Source organism: Trichoplusia ni, chromosome 17 (genome assembly GCF_003590095.1).
Source record: "Trichoplusia ni isolate ovarian cell line Hi5 chromosome 17, tn1, whole genome shotgun sequence".
In the NCBI taxonomy this organism is placed as follows: Eukaryota; Metazoa; Arthropoda; class Insecta; order Lepidoptera; family Noctuidae; genus Trichoplusia; species Trichoplusia ni.
In genome coordinates, this window is record NC_039494.1 from 1060348 (window position 1) to 1076360 (window position 16013).

The 16013-nt window shown below is 36.8% G+C and overlaps 2 protein-coding genes across 2 annotated transcripts; one reads left to right on the forward strand and one right to left on the reverse strand.

The window, feature by feature from the left end:
* The first annotated feature begins 199 nt into the window (after window positions 1–199).
* On the forward strand, window positions 200–6199 carry LOC113502406 (dihydrolipoyl dehydrogenase). The gene is made up of 12 exons (XM_026883969.1): window positions 200–347; window positions 1158–1280; window positions 1487–1723; window positions 2359–2499; window positions 2650–2815; window positions 2899–3056; window positions 3209–3345; window positions 3665–3752; window positions 3884–3985; window positions 4057–4194; window positions 4424–4513; window positions 4590–6199. The coding sequence occupies exons 1-12, from the start codon at window positions 306–308 to the stop codon at window positions 4653–4655; spliced, it is 1488 nt and encodes a 495-aa protein (XP_026739770.1). The 5' UTR covers window positions 200–305; the 3' UTR covers window positions 4656–6199.
* A 401-nt stretch (window positions 6200–6600) lies between these two features.
* On the reverse strand, window positions 6601–15664 carry LOC113502410. Its single transcript, XM_026883974.1, has 19 exons — window positions 15223–15664; window positions 15010–15132; window positions 14683–14857; window positions 14317–14471; window positions 13910–14065; window positions 13540–13760; window positions 12872–13043; window positions 12220–12392; window positions 11846–12128; window positions 11677–11760; window positions 11309–11599; window positions 10954–11156; window positions 10196–10280; window positions 9815–9997; window positions 9385–9438; window positions 9131–9247; window positions 8435–8519; window positions 8108–8319; window positions 6601–8036 (listed from the first exon to the last, which is right to left on the reverse strand). Exons 1-19 carry the CDS (start codon window positions 15655–15657, stop codon window positions 7101–7103), a joined length of 4143 nt encoding a protein of 1380 aa, XP_026739775.1. The 5' UTR covers window positions 15658–15664; the 3' UTR covers window positions 6601–7100.
* Between the last annotated feature and the right edge of the window lie 349 nt (window positions 15665–16013).

Sequence of the window (16013 nt, forward strand, 5' to 3'; positions counted from 1 at the left end):
GATTTATGTCAGTAAAACAACTGACAACATTGACGACAACTCGCGTTCCTTACCATTTTCTGCTGATATTATAGCATTATAGAAATAATTTTGTTTTGTTTCACTTGCACATACTGCTTGTCGCATGAGAATAAGCAGGACCAAATTTATTTCTACGCAATGGAAAATCATTGATTTAACCTGGACAAGACTAAAATTCATTTGTCACATTAATGACGTTTCTTTAACTGCTGGTCGCCAGGGCTCCGAATTTTTATTCCTTCCAGCAAGCTACCGATAAAATTCAATACAGATAGCCATAGAAAATGGTCTATATAATCTTAAATCAGGCAACAAAATCCTTCCGGGTAAGTTTCTTACATTTCTATTCCTTACTGTTCTTTTAAAATGGTGTTCTCATAGCTGTCAATTGTTATGCAATGGTTCGGCATAATATTCATCAGACATGTTTCAGCTTCGAATGCTGTAAAAAATCATATTATCCGTGTTGGTAATACATGGTTTATTAATAAATTATAATAGTACAAGATGAAAATTAATGGCGACCGGTTAACCTGTATTGACCTTCAAACATGTGACCGCATAAATAGTTTCTTATCAATAGGAACAACAAAAAATCTGCGATATCTGTGACTTTGATTTATCATGTTATCTATCTGGAGTAATTTATTACTGTTAATACTATGACTGTGTATAGCATGTTCCAAGATACCATACTTACACCTTACTGTCCAGTGATTGATTTGTAACTGTAAAGATCAGTTTCTCCCAGATCTTGAGGGCGGTGACAACTTAAAATCATTATCAAAATAGCTACTATCAATGACACCCTATGCTGTCATTTATGACAACTTTTGAGTAAATTCTAATGAATTAGGGTTAAAATTCTTCACACATAAAAACAAGCAACTAAATAGTAAATAAGTCAGTAGATTCTCTGATATTATTGATTTCAGGGGGAAATCATATTTATGTTCAGGTTTCTCCTAAAATTGTGTATCTATAATATAATATTAATAATCATATTCATCTCATTCATCATATCATATCTGTACATCAAATAAAAATTTTTGAATGGCAGAAGGGCCTAAGAAGATATACACGTGTTAAATAATTCATGTGATTTTCGTTTAAAATAGCCAGTTGTTTTCTTATAGAGTGGAGGTATCCGGGTTATAGCAAGAGCGTACTCAACAACTCATGATGCGGACTTAGTAGTGATTGGCTCGGGCCCTGGTGGCTATGTCGCTGCTATTAAAGCTGCCCAACTGGGTCTTAAGGTAGACAAGAGCTAATTATATTTGAGTCCTCATTTCAATAAGATATTAATTATCTTTAATGAAAATTATATGCCACATCCTTTTAAAACACTAATTGGTTATGATAATAAGTTGCATAACTTTTTAATAAAAAAATATTTTTATTGAATACTGTTACCTATAAAGAGCAGAAGCATCAACAATTATGAATAAATTTATATTTGTAGACTGTATCAGTGGAAAAGGACCCAACCCTTGGTGGAACATGCTTGAATGTTGGGTGTATCCCATCCAAAGCCTTACTTCATAATTCACATTTGTACCATATGGCTAAACATGACTTCAAAAACCGAGGTATTGAGGTTGGGGCAGTCAACTTCAACTTTGAGAAAATGATGGAATACAAAAGGAATGCTGTAAAAGCCCTCACTGGAGGCATTGGCATGCTGTTCCAAAAGAACAAGGTAAGTCAAAATTTCACTCTAACATGCAGAACACACTAAATTTGATATAACAGTTTCCCATTATTTAGTAATAGGTATTAGGTTAATAACTACAAAATTTGGCTCAGACAAGTTATGCAATGTCATCTAATATTAAGTCTTTGTTTGCAAGATATTTATAGAAATAACAAAAATGCCACAAAAGTTGACATATAAAAACAATATTCAGGACTGACCAACTAACCAAAGAACACACAAGGTACACACTATATATACCTATTGTAAGACCTAAAATGTAATTTTTAAGATGTTTGATATAAAAAAGCTATTGATACAGTTTTGAATCAAATTAATCAGTACTGACTGGTTAACCACACCTTATGTAGAGAGCTTAATCAAATGATTAAAGAGAACCTGAAAAGCTTTATTTATAATGGATATAATATAACAATAAAATTCGTCCTTATTGTATACATTGCGATCCACACTCCTAATCAGATAAGCTTAACAACTATTGTGTGTGTAGTTTTAAATACATTCATTGTTATGCTAACATAAAATACTTTAAATAATCCCATCTAAATGCTATAGTGTGATAAGAATTTTCGTGATAGCATTAATTAAAGACTTCCTACAATGCCCTCAATTATTTTCAGGTAAAACTTGTACGTGGAGTGGGAACTATTATAAACCCCAAGAAAGTGGAAGTTGCTGGGGAGAAAGGCAAAGAAGTCATAAACACCAAGAACATTTTGATTGCTACTGGATCTGAAGTCACACCCTTCCCTGGTGTCACAGTGAGTACACCATGCCAATTCAAATAAGAAAGTTTACCATCATATTGTGCACATACTATAAATTCCATTGAATGTTTTGCTCAGCCAAAAAGAAGAATGACTTGATCCGTTATTTCGGCGCTTCTAAAATGTTAGTATTTTCTTTAACAGTTTGACCAGACACAAATCGTTGACTCTTCAGGAGCACTTTCGCTCCCTAAAGTACCCAAAAAGATGCTTGTGATTGGTGCTGGAGTAATTGGATTGGAGTTGGGATCTGTCTACCAGAGGCTGGGCGCTGAAGTGCTTGCTATTGAATACATTGACACTATTGGAGGCAAGGCATCCATATATTTGTTGCCATAGCTTTCATATTCATATGTGATTATATTCTTGTTATTTCATAATGAGTATGTTTAGGTGCCGGAATCGATGGAGAAGTGGCGAAAACGCTTCACAAGATCTTAGCTAAACAGGGCATGAAGTTCAAACTTAGCACGAAAGTTACAGGAGTCAAGAAAGAGGGCAACAACATTAAAGTTGAAGTCGAACCGTCCAAAGGCGGCACCAAGGAAACCGTAATATACTATTTCACTTTAATTAATTAGAAGTTATTTTTATGGTTATCACATTAAAGAAAATGAAAGGATTTTCTAAAGGAATATTTTTCGCATTTTTTTTCATGGTCAATTTTAAAAAAACCTTACTAACTTTATTTTTCTTTTTTTAGATCGATTGTGATGTTGTGTTAATCTCGATTGGTCGTCGTCCTTATACTAAGGATCTTGGTCTAGCCAACGTCGGCATTGCCCTCGACGACCGCGGCCGTGTTCCCGTTAACAACAAGTTTGCAACTACAGTTCCTGGGTAAGAATAAATTTCTGACGTTTGACTTTTTAACCCCCAACGCAAAAAGAGGGGTGTTATAAGTTTGACGTCTCCGTCTGTCTGTGGCATCGTAGCTCCCGAAAGTATTAAGCGATATCAATTTAGTTAAAGGGGAATTCTGTACGAGTGACTCAGACATCTTTGATAAAAATCGGTCGAACCATTTAAATGGTATGTGGTGTGTAATTTTATGTCTGGAGATTTTAAGATTATTATCGAATAAAACAAAATACGTTTTGAGCATGTGTTTTTCTTCTTGTAAACTCCTAACTCTACAGAATTCATAATTTATTTTTAGAATCTACGCAATCGGCGATTGCATCCACGGACCCATGTTGGCCCACAAAGCTGAAGATGAGGGGATAGTTTGTGTTGAATGCATAACGGTGAGCAATAATCTTAAACTTAAGGAACTTTGAATGAAGTAAAATTATGTATAGATCTCGACTTTGTACAAAATATGTATTTTTACGAATTTGGACCATGGTCTTATTTGTTTTTTTTTTCTTTGATTCAGGGCATGAACTCTCACTTCAACTATGATGCTATACCGTCGGTAATTTACACTACCCCCGAAGTCGGTTGGGTCGGCAAGTCGGAGGAAGATCTCAAGAAAGAGGCATGTAGATATTATAAAAACATTATTCTTAATAAAAATGAATATATTGACATTTAAAATTATTGTTATAGGGCAAAGCATACAAGGTGGGCAAGTTCCCATTCTTGGCTAACTCCAGGGCGAAGACGAATGGCGAGCCCGACGGTTTCGTTAAGGTTCTGTCAGACAAAGCTACTGACGTGATCCTTGGCACTCACATCATTGGACCCGTGAGTAAACCACTTTTGTTATTAAATTTTCGAAATCCTCTTTATAATAAAACATATATTTAAACTCCATTTGATTATGTAGGTTCTTTTAAACTGTAAACAGACCTGAAGTGTCTTGCTGCTTGTTTTCGCTACATGCTCAACTGCATTTTGAAGCTCATATATGAGCTATAATTTTGATTAGAGGTATACATATATGTATTCTGATACATTCATTTATTATAAATAGGGTGGTGGCGAGCTGATTAATGAGGCTGTGTTGGCACAAGAATATGGCGCTGCAGCTGAAGATGTTGCGAGAGTGTGCCACGCACATCCTGTAAGTATACTTTGCATTGAAACACCATCAAAAGGTTAAAAAAAATAATTAATACAATAAACTGTAACAATTTCAGACTTGCGCCGAGGCTCTGCGTGAAGCGAACATGGCTGCTTACTGCGGAAAGCCCATCAACTTCTAAACAATTACCTAGATATATAGTGACCCCAATTCTGATGTCACAAACATACCAGACTAGACTAAAAGTGTTACTTCTGTCAAATGATATTTTCTAGTTAGAAAACTACTGAGACGACAGATGTAATGTAGAAAATCATATACCAATTGTGATATATGTGACCTGTGGCTAAATATTAATAATTCCGTTGCTGATTGAAACTATGTATCATAAAAACTTAAGGGAGAAATGTATATACTCAGTATTTATTCAATCTAGCTCACGAAAGCTCAACCATCGTAGAATTTGTGGTTACCACATTGACTTCTGAAATGATATAAATGTGTTGACGAATATAACATATTCGATTATTAGAAACTCACTGACTCAACATTTTAAAGGACTAAGGTTCGAGGGAAATTACCGCATGGTGAATAGGACGTTGATTGTATCCTAAGTAGTAATCATTGAAACAACTTTCATAAAGTTGTAACTGTGCGTGAGTCATGGTGCCAGTTAAAGGAACGTGTTTTGTTACTTTTTATTGTTATACTTTGATGTATTTATTTATTTTGTTTTTATTTAACGTTTAGACATGTTATTGTCATAAATAACACCTGGCTTTTTGAGTTATTTTATTGTTTGATATTTTTATTTTGTATAAATTCAGTTCTGCTGCAATTTCAGATAGATACTTGCTTTGTAATTTGACCCTGCTTTCAAACGTCAGTTTTTTAGACAACATGGTAAATCCTTTCTTACTGAAAGATTTATGTCACTTACACATTCCGTGCATAGCCCCATGTACTGTTACTACAACCAAGATGAACTATGCCGAACTAGAACCTTTGTATTATACTGTTTATTACAATTTTGTGTGTATAACATGTCCTAAATAAAAAAATATCAATTTTTTATTGGTTATCTATTGTAGTTTGAAAAGTGTCTTTGCATGATAATTTCACAAATATTGACTAATATGCGATATGCCTATTATTTCGGAGCATTTTAGATGAACTTGTGATTATCATTGTTCATAATTCAACACTATGTACACGTACATGTACACGTTCACAATTATGAGTCATACAAAACTTTGGTCCCTTCTGTGTTTGAATAACATACCAGGCGTAATGCTGTCTTTCAGCAACTTATGTACCCCTTCCATTCACAATTTTAGATTAGTCTGGTCACTGGAGTAGACAAAATTGGGGTCAGTATTACATTTACTTCAGGAAAACCCAATAAAAAACCATCAGGGTTTTATTAAGTTACCTAGTTTAGGTTCGCCCTAAGGAATCTTGTGTGAATCTGATTGAACGGATTTAGGATATTTATATTTGTTCCAAGTCATCATTTTAATCTCACAAGCAATGGTGTATCAAATTTATGAAGAGGTGCGTCTTATTGTGAACCATTATTTATTGAAATCATTCATACCTGCCCATATTATATATGTGTAATATTTGTATGTATGTATCATAAATGGTTCTGTTTATTTTATATATAAACTTGTTTATGCATTTGAAGTATATAATTATGTAAATATAGCTTGGTTTAATGAAATACGGTCGAGTTTATTTTACATATTTATTTATCCCTGATTTTATTAATATATAAGTGTAATAATAGTGCAAATTTCGCAGATTAATATTATGTTAGAGTAATTAATATCATAGTAATTATCTAATTGAACCAATATTTACTTTATAACAAAAGGAGCAATGACTAGATGTATACAACAAATAACATATCTAAAATATGACACTGCTGAAAATATAATAAGTAGTTATTTAAATTCTATAGATTTTAAAATAATTATAATTGGAAGTATCAATTGAGAATTGAACATTAATAATTAACATAACATAATTACAGTAATTATACCATGTAACACAAGAAATCTAAGAATAAAAACAACAAAACTTCGAAAATATTTCTATAAAAAAATGAACACGAAAAATTGGATATCACTACTTTATAACAACCATAACAGTTCAACATAAATTATAATTATTTATACATATAGCTGCTCTAATAAATATTGTGTGATGGTGTCCATTCATACAAAAACAATGGGTTTATGCTTTTACCATAATAATTATTGTATTTTACGGTTATCTTGATTAGTGGAAATATTTTTGTTTTACAAACCTACCTAAATAATGGCTTAATCAAACAACACGCAAGTTAATATTATATTTTGTTTATAATAAAGATGGCATACAATAATGATCTAATGAGTATATGGTTTGACTAATATATCCGTAGAAGATATAAATTCAAGAGTACTAAAAAATGGCCCACCAATTTAGGCAATTGCAGCACTCCTCTACTTGCTGATAGAGGCCCAGTATTATAATTTGGTCACACAATATAAGAATTTGATTACATGTGAAAAACAACACAAAGGTGAATTGTGTGGTAGGGTAAATTAAGGCCAAGCAGATGATGTGAAAAAATAACCAATCATGAACTCCAAGTATTTAAAACTTGACTGCACATGTTCAGATAAAATTTTGGTGACAAAATTTCGCTGTATTGAGTACAATCACTGGAATACATGACAGCTGCAGCCATCGTTGTGGCATTCGTTTCCATATATTTACGCAACACCACTTCCAGGTCAGATATAGATAAATCGTTTTCCACATAAAAGTTCTTAGCAAAGCGGAAGCATAATTCCCACAAATCGGATTCTACAGGAAAAATACTCATACATTTGTCTATAACCTCGGCAGCTTTAACAGAAATGTCGCCATCAGTTTTGGTAATAATCGACTTTGGAGATGCTCCTTTTATACGATATTTCAACTCATCACAGCAGCATGGTATTGCCCTAAAGGTAGATTGATCTATGGGGGGATATGCTTCTTCGTTTAGAATAGACATTGACACATCTTTTATGCGCTTAGACATAATGCTTTTTATTGTTATTATGAGTTCGTCTTTCCTTGTAAGATGTTTTGATTCAAAACTTGAATCTTCATTGTCTTCTGTCGTGGCGTGTGTTACGTAAATTTGATCATGTTTTGTTTCAGACTTTAAATTTTCTAATAGTAACCTTAAGCATTCTGAGTATACTTTGTTATGATATGCAAACTTTGCTGCCATGTTACAATTTCCCTTAAAATTTTCTTCATTAATCCACGATTTAAGAATAAGAATAATGTCGTCAGCCCATGATTTATTTTTAAAGGCATTTATAGAATCGAGCGGGTTCAATCTGGCTTCAATGGGTTTCCTTTGTAAATCATCAATGTCGAAAGGAAACATGATGTCAATTCTGTCGATAGGTTGAAATAAGAATTTGTTGTTACCTCGATTTGCTGGTATTTTAATCACTCGCTTTGTTGTTTTCATCATTATGACACGATTTGACAATTTGTCTTTTTCGTTATTAGTCTGAAAATAACCATTTATTAAGTATGAGCATGTCATCAGGTAAAATATAATTGATAAATAAAGTACAGTACCTGTAGATGGGTGTTGCCTGTTGCATAAATTCTTCCATCATTATCGATGTAAATAGTAAAGTCGCCTCCGCACGCCACCAAGGCTTTAGTTCTAAAGTCCTTTGTTTCGACGTCTGGAGTCTTAGAGTTATTATTTTTTACTGTTTCTGGTTGCGCATCTGTGCGTATTTTTATTTCTGTTGGTATCTGCATCTGTTTTCTATCGCCACTTCCTAAAATCAAAGCATAGATTATTGAAAGGTGTACTTTGTTAAGGTAAAGAGGCAGAGGAAATCATGTTAGGGTTTAAAACTTAGAAATAATTATCAATATTATTCTTTTACGAACCCAATTGTCCATCAAAGTTGAGGCCCCAGCAGTAAAGGTTACCGAAGTTATCGAGTATACAAGAGTGGTGCCAGCCTGCTGCCAACTGCAAGTAAAGAGTTCTTTATAATTTCGGAGCATAGAGACTGCTTGATTCTACGTTGTTATTTGCAAGGCGATGATAAAAAGGGGAGGTGTAGAATTAAAAATATTACCATAATCGAATGTAAAAAAAATTCGTGTCACGGTGTACGAAATTGAACTTTTCCGAAACGGCTCGACTGATTCTTATGAAATTTTGTATACATATTTGGTAGATCTGCATATTTAAATTAGTGTCTTTTTTTCTTTTTGAGACAAAAAGCGTAGAGTAGTTTTGGTTTACATTTGTAAATGGGCTAGCAAGGCGAAAATCAACTAGTTACAACTTGCACCGACCAAAGAGACCGCAGAGAGTGGACCACTGCGTCTTAAAGTGATATTATGGTCGTGGAAGCGTGATAGCACCATTCTCACGCACCCTCATACGGAATGGCATTACTTTAAGACGTGAGGGAAGCCATTCCCGCTTTTGCCTGAGAAATAGGTATACTTGGGCATGAACTGCGCGGAACCATTGGGCCTCGGTTTTTGAATTACTTCACCCAGAGAGGTAAAGTAAAAGCACCGTATCCGCCGCACCTCCGCCTCGCGGACCTGCTGCGGGCTGTAGTGTACCTGCACGATGTCGCCGCGCACGTGGCCGGTGAGCAGGCGCCGCGGCGTGAGGTGCGTGTCGGGCGCGGGGGGCGGCGGGGGGGAGTCCCCCGCCCGCCGCGCCGCCGCCGCGCGGACCTGCTGCGGGCTGTAGTGTACCTGCACGATGTCGCCGCGCACGTGGCCGGTGAGCAGGCGCTGCGGCGTGAGGTGCTTGTCGGGCGCGGGGGCGGCGGGGGGGAGTCCCCCGCCCGCCGCGCCGCCGCCGCGCGGACCTGCTGCGGACTCGCGCCCCAACACCACACCATGCCCTTGTTGCTTAAAGCTAACTGGAAACCGACATGTTTTGATTTACAATTACATGGAAAATAACTGCAATTTTTTAATTTTCCGAGCCTCGAACTCTGACAGCACGTTTCATCGAGCATTTGGTTGAATTGTGACAACACCAGTCGCGTCGGTTTGAAGCAAAGTTCGCAAACTAAAGGAACTTAGGTAGCCTACGAACTACCTTTGTATATTTAGTGCAGACGCAGTTTTAGGTTAATTAATTTGCGACCCCGCCACCACCTTAGGTCAGGACTTCGTTTAGATCAATACAAAAATTTCAAAAAAAGTCTCAAAATCAAACCATCGTAAAATGTAGGAAAATTCTTTTTTTTCTAGAAGCTATTAGAACTATTAAAAATTGCGTAGAGTATTTACATTGTGGAAGTATCCGACGGCGATGCTGATGCTGGGGTCTGGCAGCGGCACGCGCAGGGGCAGCGAGGCCTTGTGCGTGTGTCCTGCGCCGAGCTGGCCGAACACGCCGGCGCCGCTGGCCCACACCTCGCCGTTCTTCATCAGCACCACCGTGTGGCACGCGCCGCAGCCCACGCTCAGGACCTGGTATGTCGTGCACAATCAATGATATCGGCGGTAGACCTAACACGGGGTACAATTTTCAATAATTCATAACACATTAAATAATACTATTTTAAAACATTGAATAATACTATTTTCTTCAATTTTCTTTTCTTGTTACGAAATTACAAAAAAGTTAGCCATACTTTTTTGTTATGGTGTGATTTATTGCTTACTCACCTTTCTTCCCTGAAATTTTGTTACCAACTTTGGCGAATGTTCGTCGTCAATAGTGCCGTGACACAGCTGACCGTGGACGCCCCATCTGAGGGCGAAAAACGAAGTTATATAAATAGCTCCAAGACACAAATGAAAAAACTACACAGTTTTAGTGAAGCGGCCATTGTACCGAAGAGATATTTATTTTAAACTAGCTGTTGCCCGCGACTTCGTCCGCGTGGTTAGAAGATATAAGTTTTGATTTATACCTGCCCTGTTTTTTTCCACATTTTCTATTGTATCTTCGCTTCTATTAGTCGTGCGTCTGTTAGGCGTGATGGTATATAGCCTAAAGCCTTAATAACCTAAAAATATATTTTCAATCTGAACTAGTGTTTCCTGAGATTAGCGCGTTCAAACAAACAAACTCTTCAGCTTTTTATATTAGTATAGAAGTATAGATGACACATGTTAACTTTACACAGACAACATGTGTTTTTTTATTAACTTCACTTGTCACCTTGATTTGGGATTCCGATTAAATTGAAATTGTTCATATGTCATGCAATATTCAACGTGTAGACATGCGAGCTGATCTTATGCTGGAGCTAAAATGTGGCTTCAGGACTTCCGCAATGAGACGTAAATACTTCTTCGTGGATCACAGGTAACACTCAGCCCAAACCCACAACCAACCAATCAGCATTATTTTGGTCACTTTTGGCTGAGATCGATGGTTCATTTTCGTCGAGACTTGCTAAGTTAGTAGGGACACTGACCCCCAGGTGTAGAGCCTGCCGCCCGCGTCGAGCGCGGCGGAGTGGTAGTGTCCGGCGGCCACGCGCAGCAGCGGCGCGCCGGCCGCGCGCGCGCCCGCCACGTGGCGCAGCGCGCCCGCCGCCGCCGCCGCCTCGCCCACGCCGCCGGCCCACGCCGACCCCACGCCCAGCTGCCCGAACGAGTTGTCCCCCGCCGCGTATATCTAAACACAAGGCTATTAGCTAACGCGACAGGAGGCAAATAACACACTCGGATCTACCAATGACCAGTTTTTTCAAGTTTGAACAATTACTTTTTGAAATAGTTTTTTTTTTAAGTTTAGAAACAATATCTCTCTACAAAATAAAGCCTTACCCCGTTTTCGGTGAGCACTAAAGTATGATGCCTGCCACAGGCCACATCGATAACTCTACCAATGACCTCTGTGTTAACAGGAGTGTTAGCCATCATGATCTTAGCGTTTCCTTCGTCAGCGACTGCCCAATGCGCGAGCCCACAACTCAAAGCCCTCTTCGGGGTAAACTGGTTCTTCCATGTCTCAGGATGTCTTGTCACTTCTAGATGTATCTCTGGACATGGCTCTCTTGCCTCAATAACACATGCTATATGTATGAAAGTCGCTATCAGTTGCTGCAGTCTCGTAGTCTGGAATGAAATTGTGACTTGTATTGTAATAGGTTGCCACTGAAATTTAATATAATTTACAAGAAAAATTAACTTACGTAAATCGAAGTTATGCCTTGCTTCAAGTCCCGCATTACTGGTCGTAACTGATCTTGTAATGGGTTCAACCATAAACAGAGGCACTGTAAGTAATACAAAAAAATCATAAACCTCTTACCGACAAAGGAGCAATATATGTATAAACAAATGTTTGTACATCCTACATACCTTTAAGATCATGGTGTCAAATGTATTACACTTGTCAGTGATGTAATCAAAAAGCCACTGGCCATTGTCTTCCAGTAAGAGTGGCACGAGGCATCTCTCCTTCAACAGACAGTCGACGGCACCGCGACACATATTGCTGCGTGATTTCAGTGCAGACAACAATAAATTGGGATATCCGCGATATATGTTAAAAACGGGCACTAAGTCCCAAAGGCCCACAGCTGCAGCGAAACACGATAGTTCTAATAGTTCCACTTGATTAAGTGCCGTTAGTTGGACGTCACTAGAATATAACAATATTATTTCTTAGTACATACATTATACATTCTTATTTAACATTTATTTTTTACAAAAATAACACCTTTTGTACTTACGAGTCAAACTTGTCATCGTTTCCAGTAACTATGTTCAGCAAGGAGGCTAGAAGTTTGACAGTTATAGCGACGTCGCCCAGGCTTCCAATACTGCTGCCGGGATGCTTGTAAGTGGAGAGCTCGTTCAGACGTCCGAATACACCCAAGCGAGCGACCCAACCGTCTGGGGGGCTCTAAAAAATTGTTAAGTTGTAAATATTTCATAACCACCTGTATTATAATAATATATAAACATGTGTTTGACTTTTCATATGTAGATTTCAAATCAAAGTCATAATTTTATTGTGTTTACAGGTTAAGGAACTTGATGTTTATCGATGTTATATTTTGGTGTAATTAACCTACAAATTTAGGAGGCTAGTCATTTTACATAGTTGGAAACATTACATATACCTATTGTACGTAAATAAGTATATGTGGTGCAGATTATAAGTGTGAAACCATAAGATGCTTAACGGTGCGGTTAACCGCCACAGTGCAATTAATGCAAGCTTCACGGTGTAACGCGGACTGTGCAGAAACCCAGGATAACACTGGTTTTTACAATGCCGTCGAAGCAAAACTTGGCAGGCTACAAGTAGAGTACTACAAGTACTAGTATCAGTAGACTATAAAGAAGACGAAGAGTAATACCGCTGGAGTGCGTGGGTACCTGCGACAGCGTGTAGAGGTAGTGCGCGGGCGGCAGGCGCGCGCGCGCCAGCAGCATGTCGGCGGCGGCGCGCAGCAGCGCGGGCAGCGCCGCGCCCAGCGCCGCGCACGCCTGCTCCGCGCCCGCGCCGCCGCGCGTCACGCCGCCCACCAGCCACTCGCTCGCTGAACAACTGCACCACACACATACTATATTACGACGACTCTTTCCATTCTGCGATTTCTTATATAAAAAGTATTTTACTATAGACTTTTACTACGGAACCTCAGTGCCATGAATTAGACTCGCAATTGTCCAGTATATTTATATTCCCTTGCAAAGAAACTGTTTTCATTTCATAAGAGAGTTGGTGTAATTTTAAAGTTGCGCGTCTTTATTTCCAACAAACATTTATAGACACCTGGTACCAATGACACATTCACTGAGTATATCACAACACAATATGTGTATCCAATTTGTTCAATGACAAGTAAACAATATTATGTGGAACACAATTATTGTTTTTAAGTCTCAGTGACCCAATAGTTTGTTGTGTCTTATTATTTACTCAATTGGTTTGAAATCGTTTTAACTTATTAGTATGTATGTAGTACAAGTAATTGTGTGCAATTGAAAAATATTTTTGTTGCTAGACTAAAATGCGCAATATAGATTTTAAAACTACTTACACAGTATTCAAGATAAAAGCTCCCTTATTGGTGACGATTAAGCATGGTTCGAGGCTAAACCGGGGCAGTTGGAGGTCGCACATGAACGTAGGTTCCTTCCAGCCTCCCGCCATCGTAGGCGGGTCCTTTGCAGTCATGAGGTGAGCGCGGCGTACATCGCCCATAAGTTCTGCCCGCCATAACTCCGAGGTTTCACGTTTGGCCCCCAACAAGGCTTCACCCTGGCATTATACAGTACTTAGATTTTCAACTTTTAAAATCTTTATATGAAAAGCAATAAAATAACTGCTACTTGTTGGACAATGTGATGCTCAATTATATATCTATATCGCACAAAAAAAGGGCATATAGGTAACTATTCTGATTTTACCTGAATTACAGAAAAGCTTGAAGAATGTACTTCAATCTCATTTTTCCTTACTAGGTAGACAAGCCTCTGAGACCATAGGCCTTGAATGTATAAACCATCCTTCTTGATATGGGGTCTTAATGTTCTTGATGGAGTATCTTCATCTGGACTTTCTAACTGTAAACAGTTAGTAACAGTATTATATTTTTTTAAAGAATTTACAATTATTCTTAAACAATGCCTATTATGCATCATAATCTTAATCAAAATTACATAGTTTATTATACATGCTTATTAAATCAGTTATCTTTGGTTTTGTTTAATTTAAAGTAGAATTCTTGTATTCTAATATTGCTTAGATTTGAAGCACAATGATATCATGACAGTGATAAGGTAAAAACTTAGCACACTAATTTACTTGAACTTACAATAATTGTGCCCTCATTTAATTCAAATGCAGTTAAAAAATGTCTTCCATTGACATACTGTGCAGCCAATGCCCAGTTGTTGGAGCCCTTACGGAATAAAGGCAAGTACTCTGTTGGTTTAAGAACATACTCCACTGTTTGTGATTTGCTATCATCTGCAAAAAAAATATTCATATTCTCAGTATAAATGGGTTGAATGCATGACATAGTCAAGAATGCAATAGGAGTTTTGAACAGTTGCCAATCAATATAACATGTATAACTTTTATTTCATTAAAAATACTTGGTGTGCTAACTCTTTACATAGAACCTCGATTACCTGATTGATATGAATATTAATGACTTTTAAATACATTAAGAAATTACCTTTGGAACCTCCTTGTATGAAAATAGTTAATTTATCTTTAGATAATTGTTTGATATATGACATGAATCCATCCTTCTTATCCTTATCCTGTGCTCGTGTTTGCTGTAGCCAGTTGTAGCCATATGACCGGTGCTCCAGCACTAGCTTGCTTTGTTGAGTTTTACTGATAGATATCTGATTAAATGTACAATATAATTGAAATATCTTTGAGATTCAGTTTATTTTTTTCTATTAGATTTTCTTAGCTCTTATGCAATATTTTATGTTATGTTTATTATAAAATTCCAAAAAACGTAATAGAAAAGTCATTAACTGTTGTTGCTTACCAAAAGCGTCAGCAGATCCAATGAATCATCAAAACATATTTGCAAATCTGTAATTTCTCCAGAAACTTTACATTCCCCAACAATATTTTGAGACTCCAGACTATAAAAAGTAATAGTTCCTGTCTACAAGAAAAAATAACTGTTTAAGATCTTTTACTTACATAAGTACACTTAGTAATATTAACTGTGTTTAAGTGTATTTCATTTCTGTACCTTAGATCCAATAATCAGCACATTCTCTGATTCCTTAGTCAACCAACACACTAATGAAGTAGGTTTTAATATATTCCCCAGAGGCAGAACTGTTACTCTTGAAAGTGACCATTTCTGATCAAAAGTGTTCTGAGGAATAAATAGTGGAAGAAATGGCACTAATAACACTTTTTGTTCGCTGACGATAATCAACCATGTTCCACTTGGTTCGAAACACATACAATATATTGGGTTATCCAAAAAATCCCAATCATAGTTTTTTTCAAAACGTTCAAGCTGAGGGTTAATATATATGAAAACTAGTTCTTTATCACTTGAAAAAGCGAAAAACTTCTTTTGGCCTACTTCATAAAAACTATAAGTAGAAATATCGAGGTGCAACAAAACATCTAATTTAAATAATCCTGAAAAATCTAAATTTTCACTTTGTGCCATTTTATTTATTAAATATTTTTAAATGTCAATGTCATTGATATCAAAATAAAAATATTTTGTACCTACAGAATGTAACAATTTGTAGCCAGCAAGAAAATATGAGCAGAATAGAGTAGAAAATGGGCTTACCTGGTCGTGGTTCCTCGATGGGTCCTCCCTCTTCATAAAAATTCTGAAGCAAAATATTCAAAATGCATAAAAAGCGAAAGTGACTTCAACTAAACTTTATTATAAAATGCTAAGGGTAATAGATACGTAAAATGTTCTTTGTTTTAAAATGTTATAACCCCCTCTCCCAACCCAATCAACTTCGGTTTTAATTTTGTCACAAATTTAAATTTTGCTAACGAGACAAT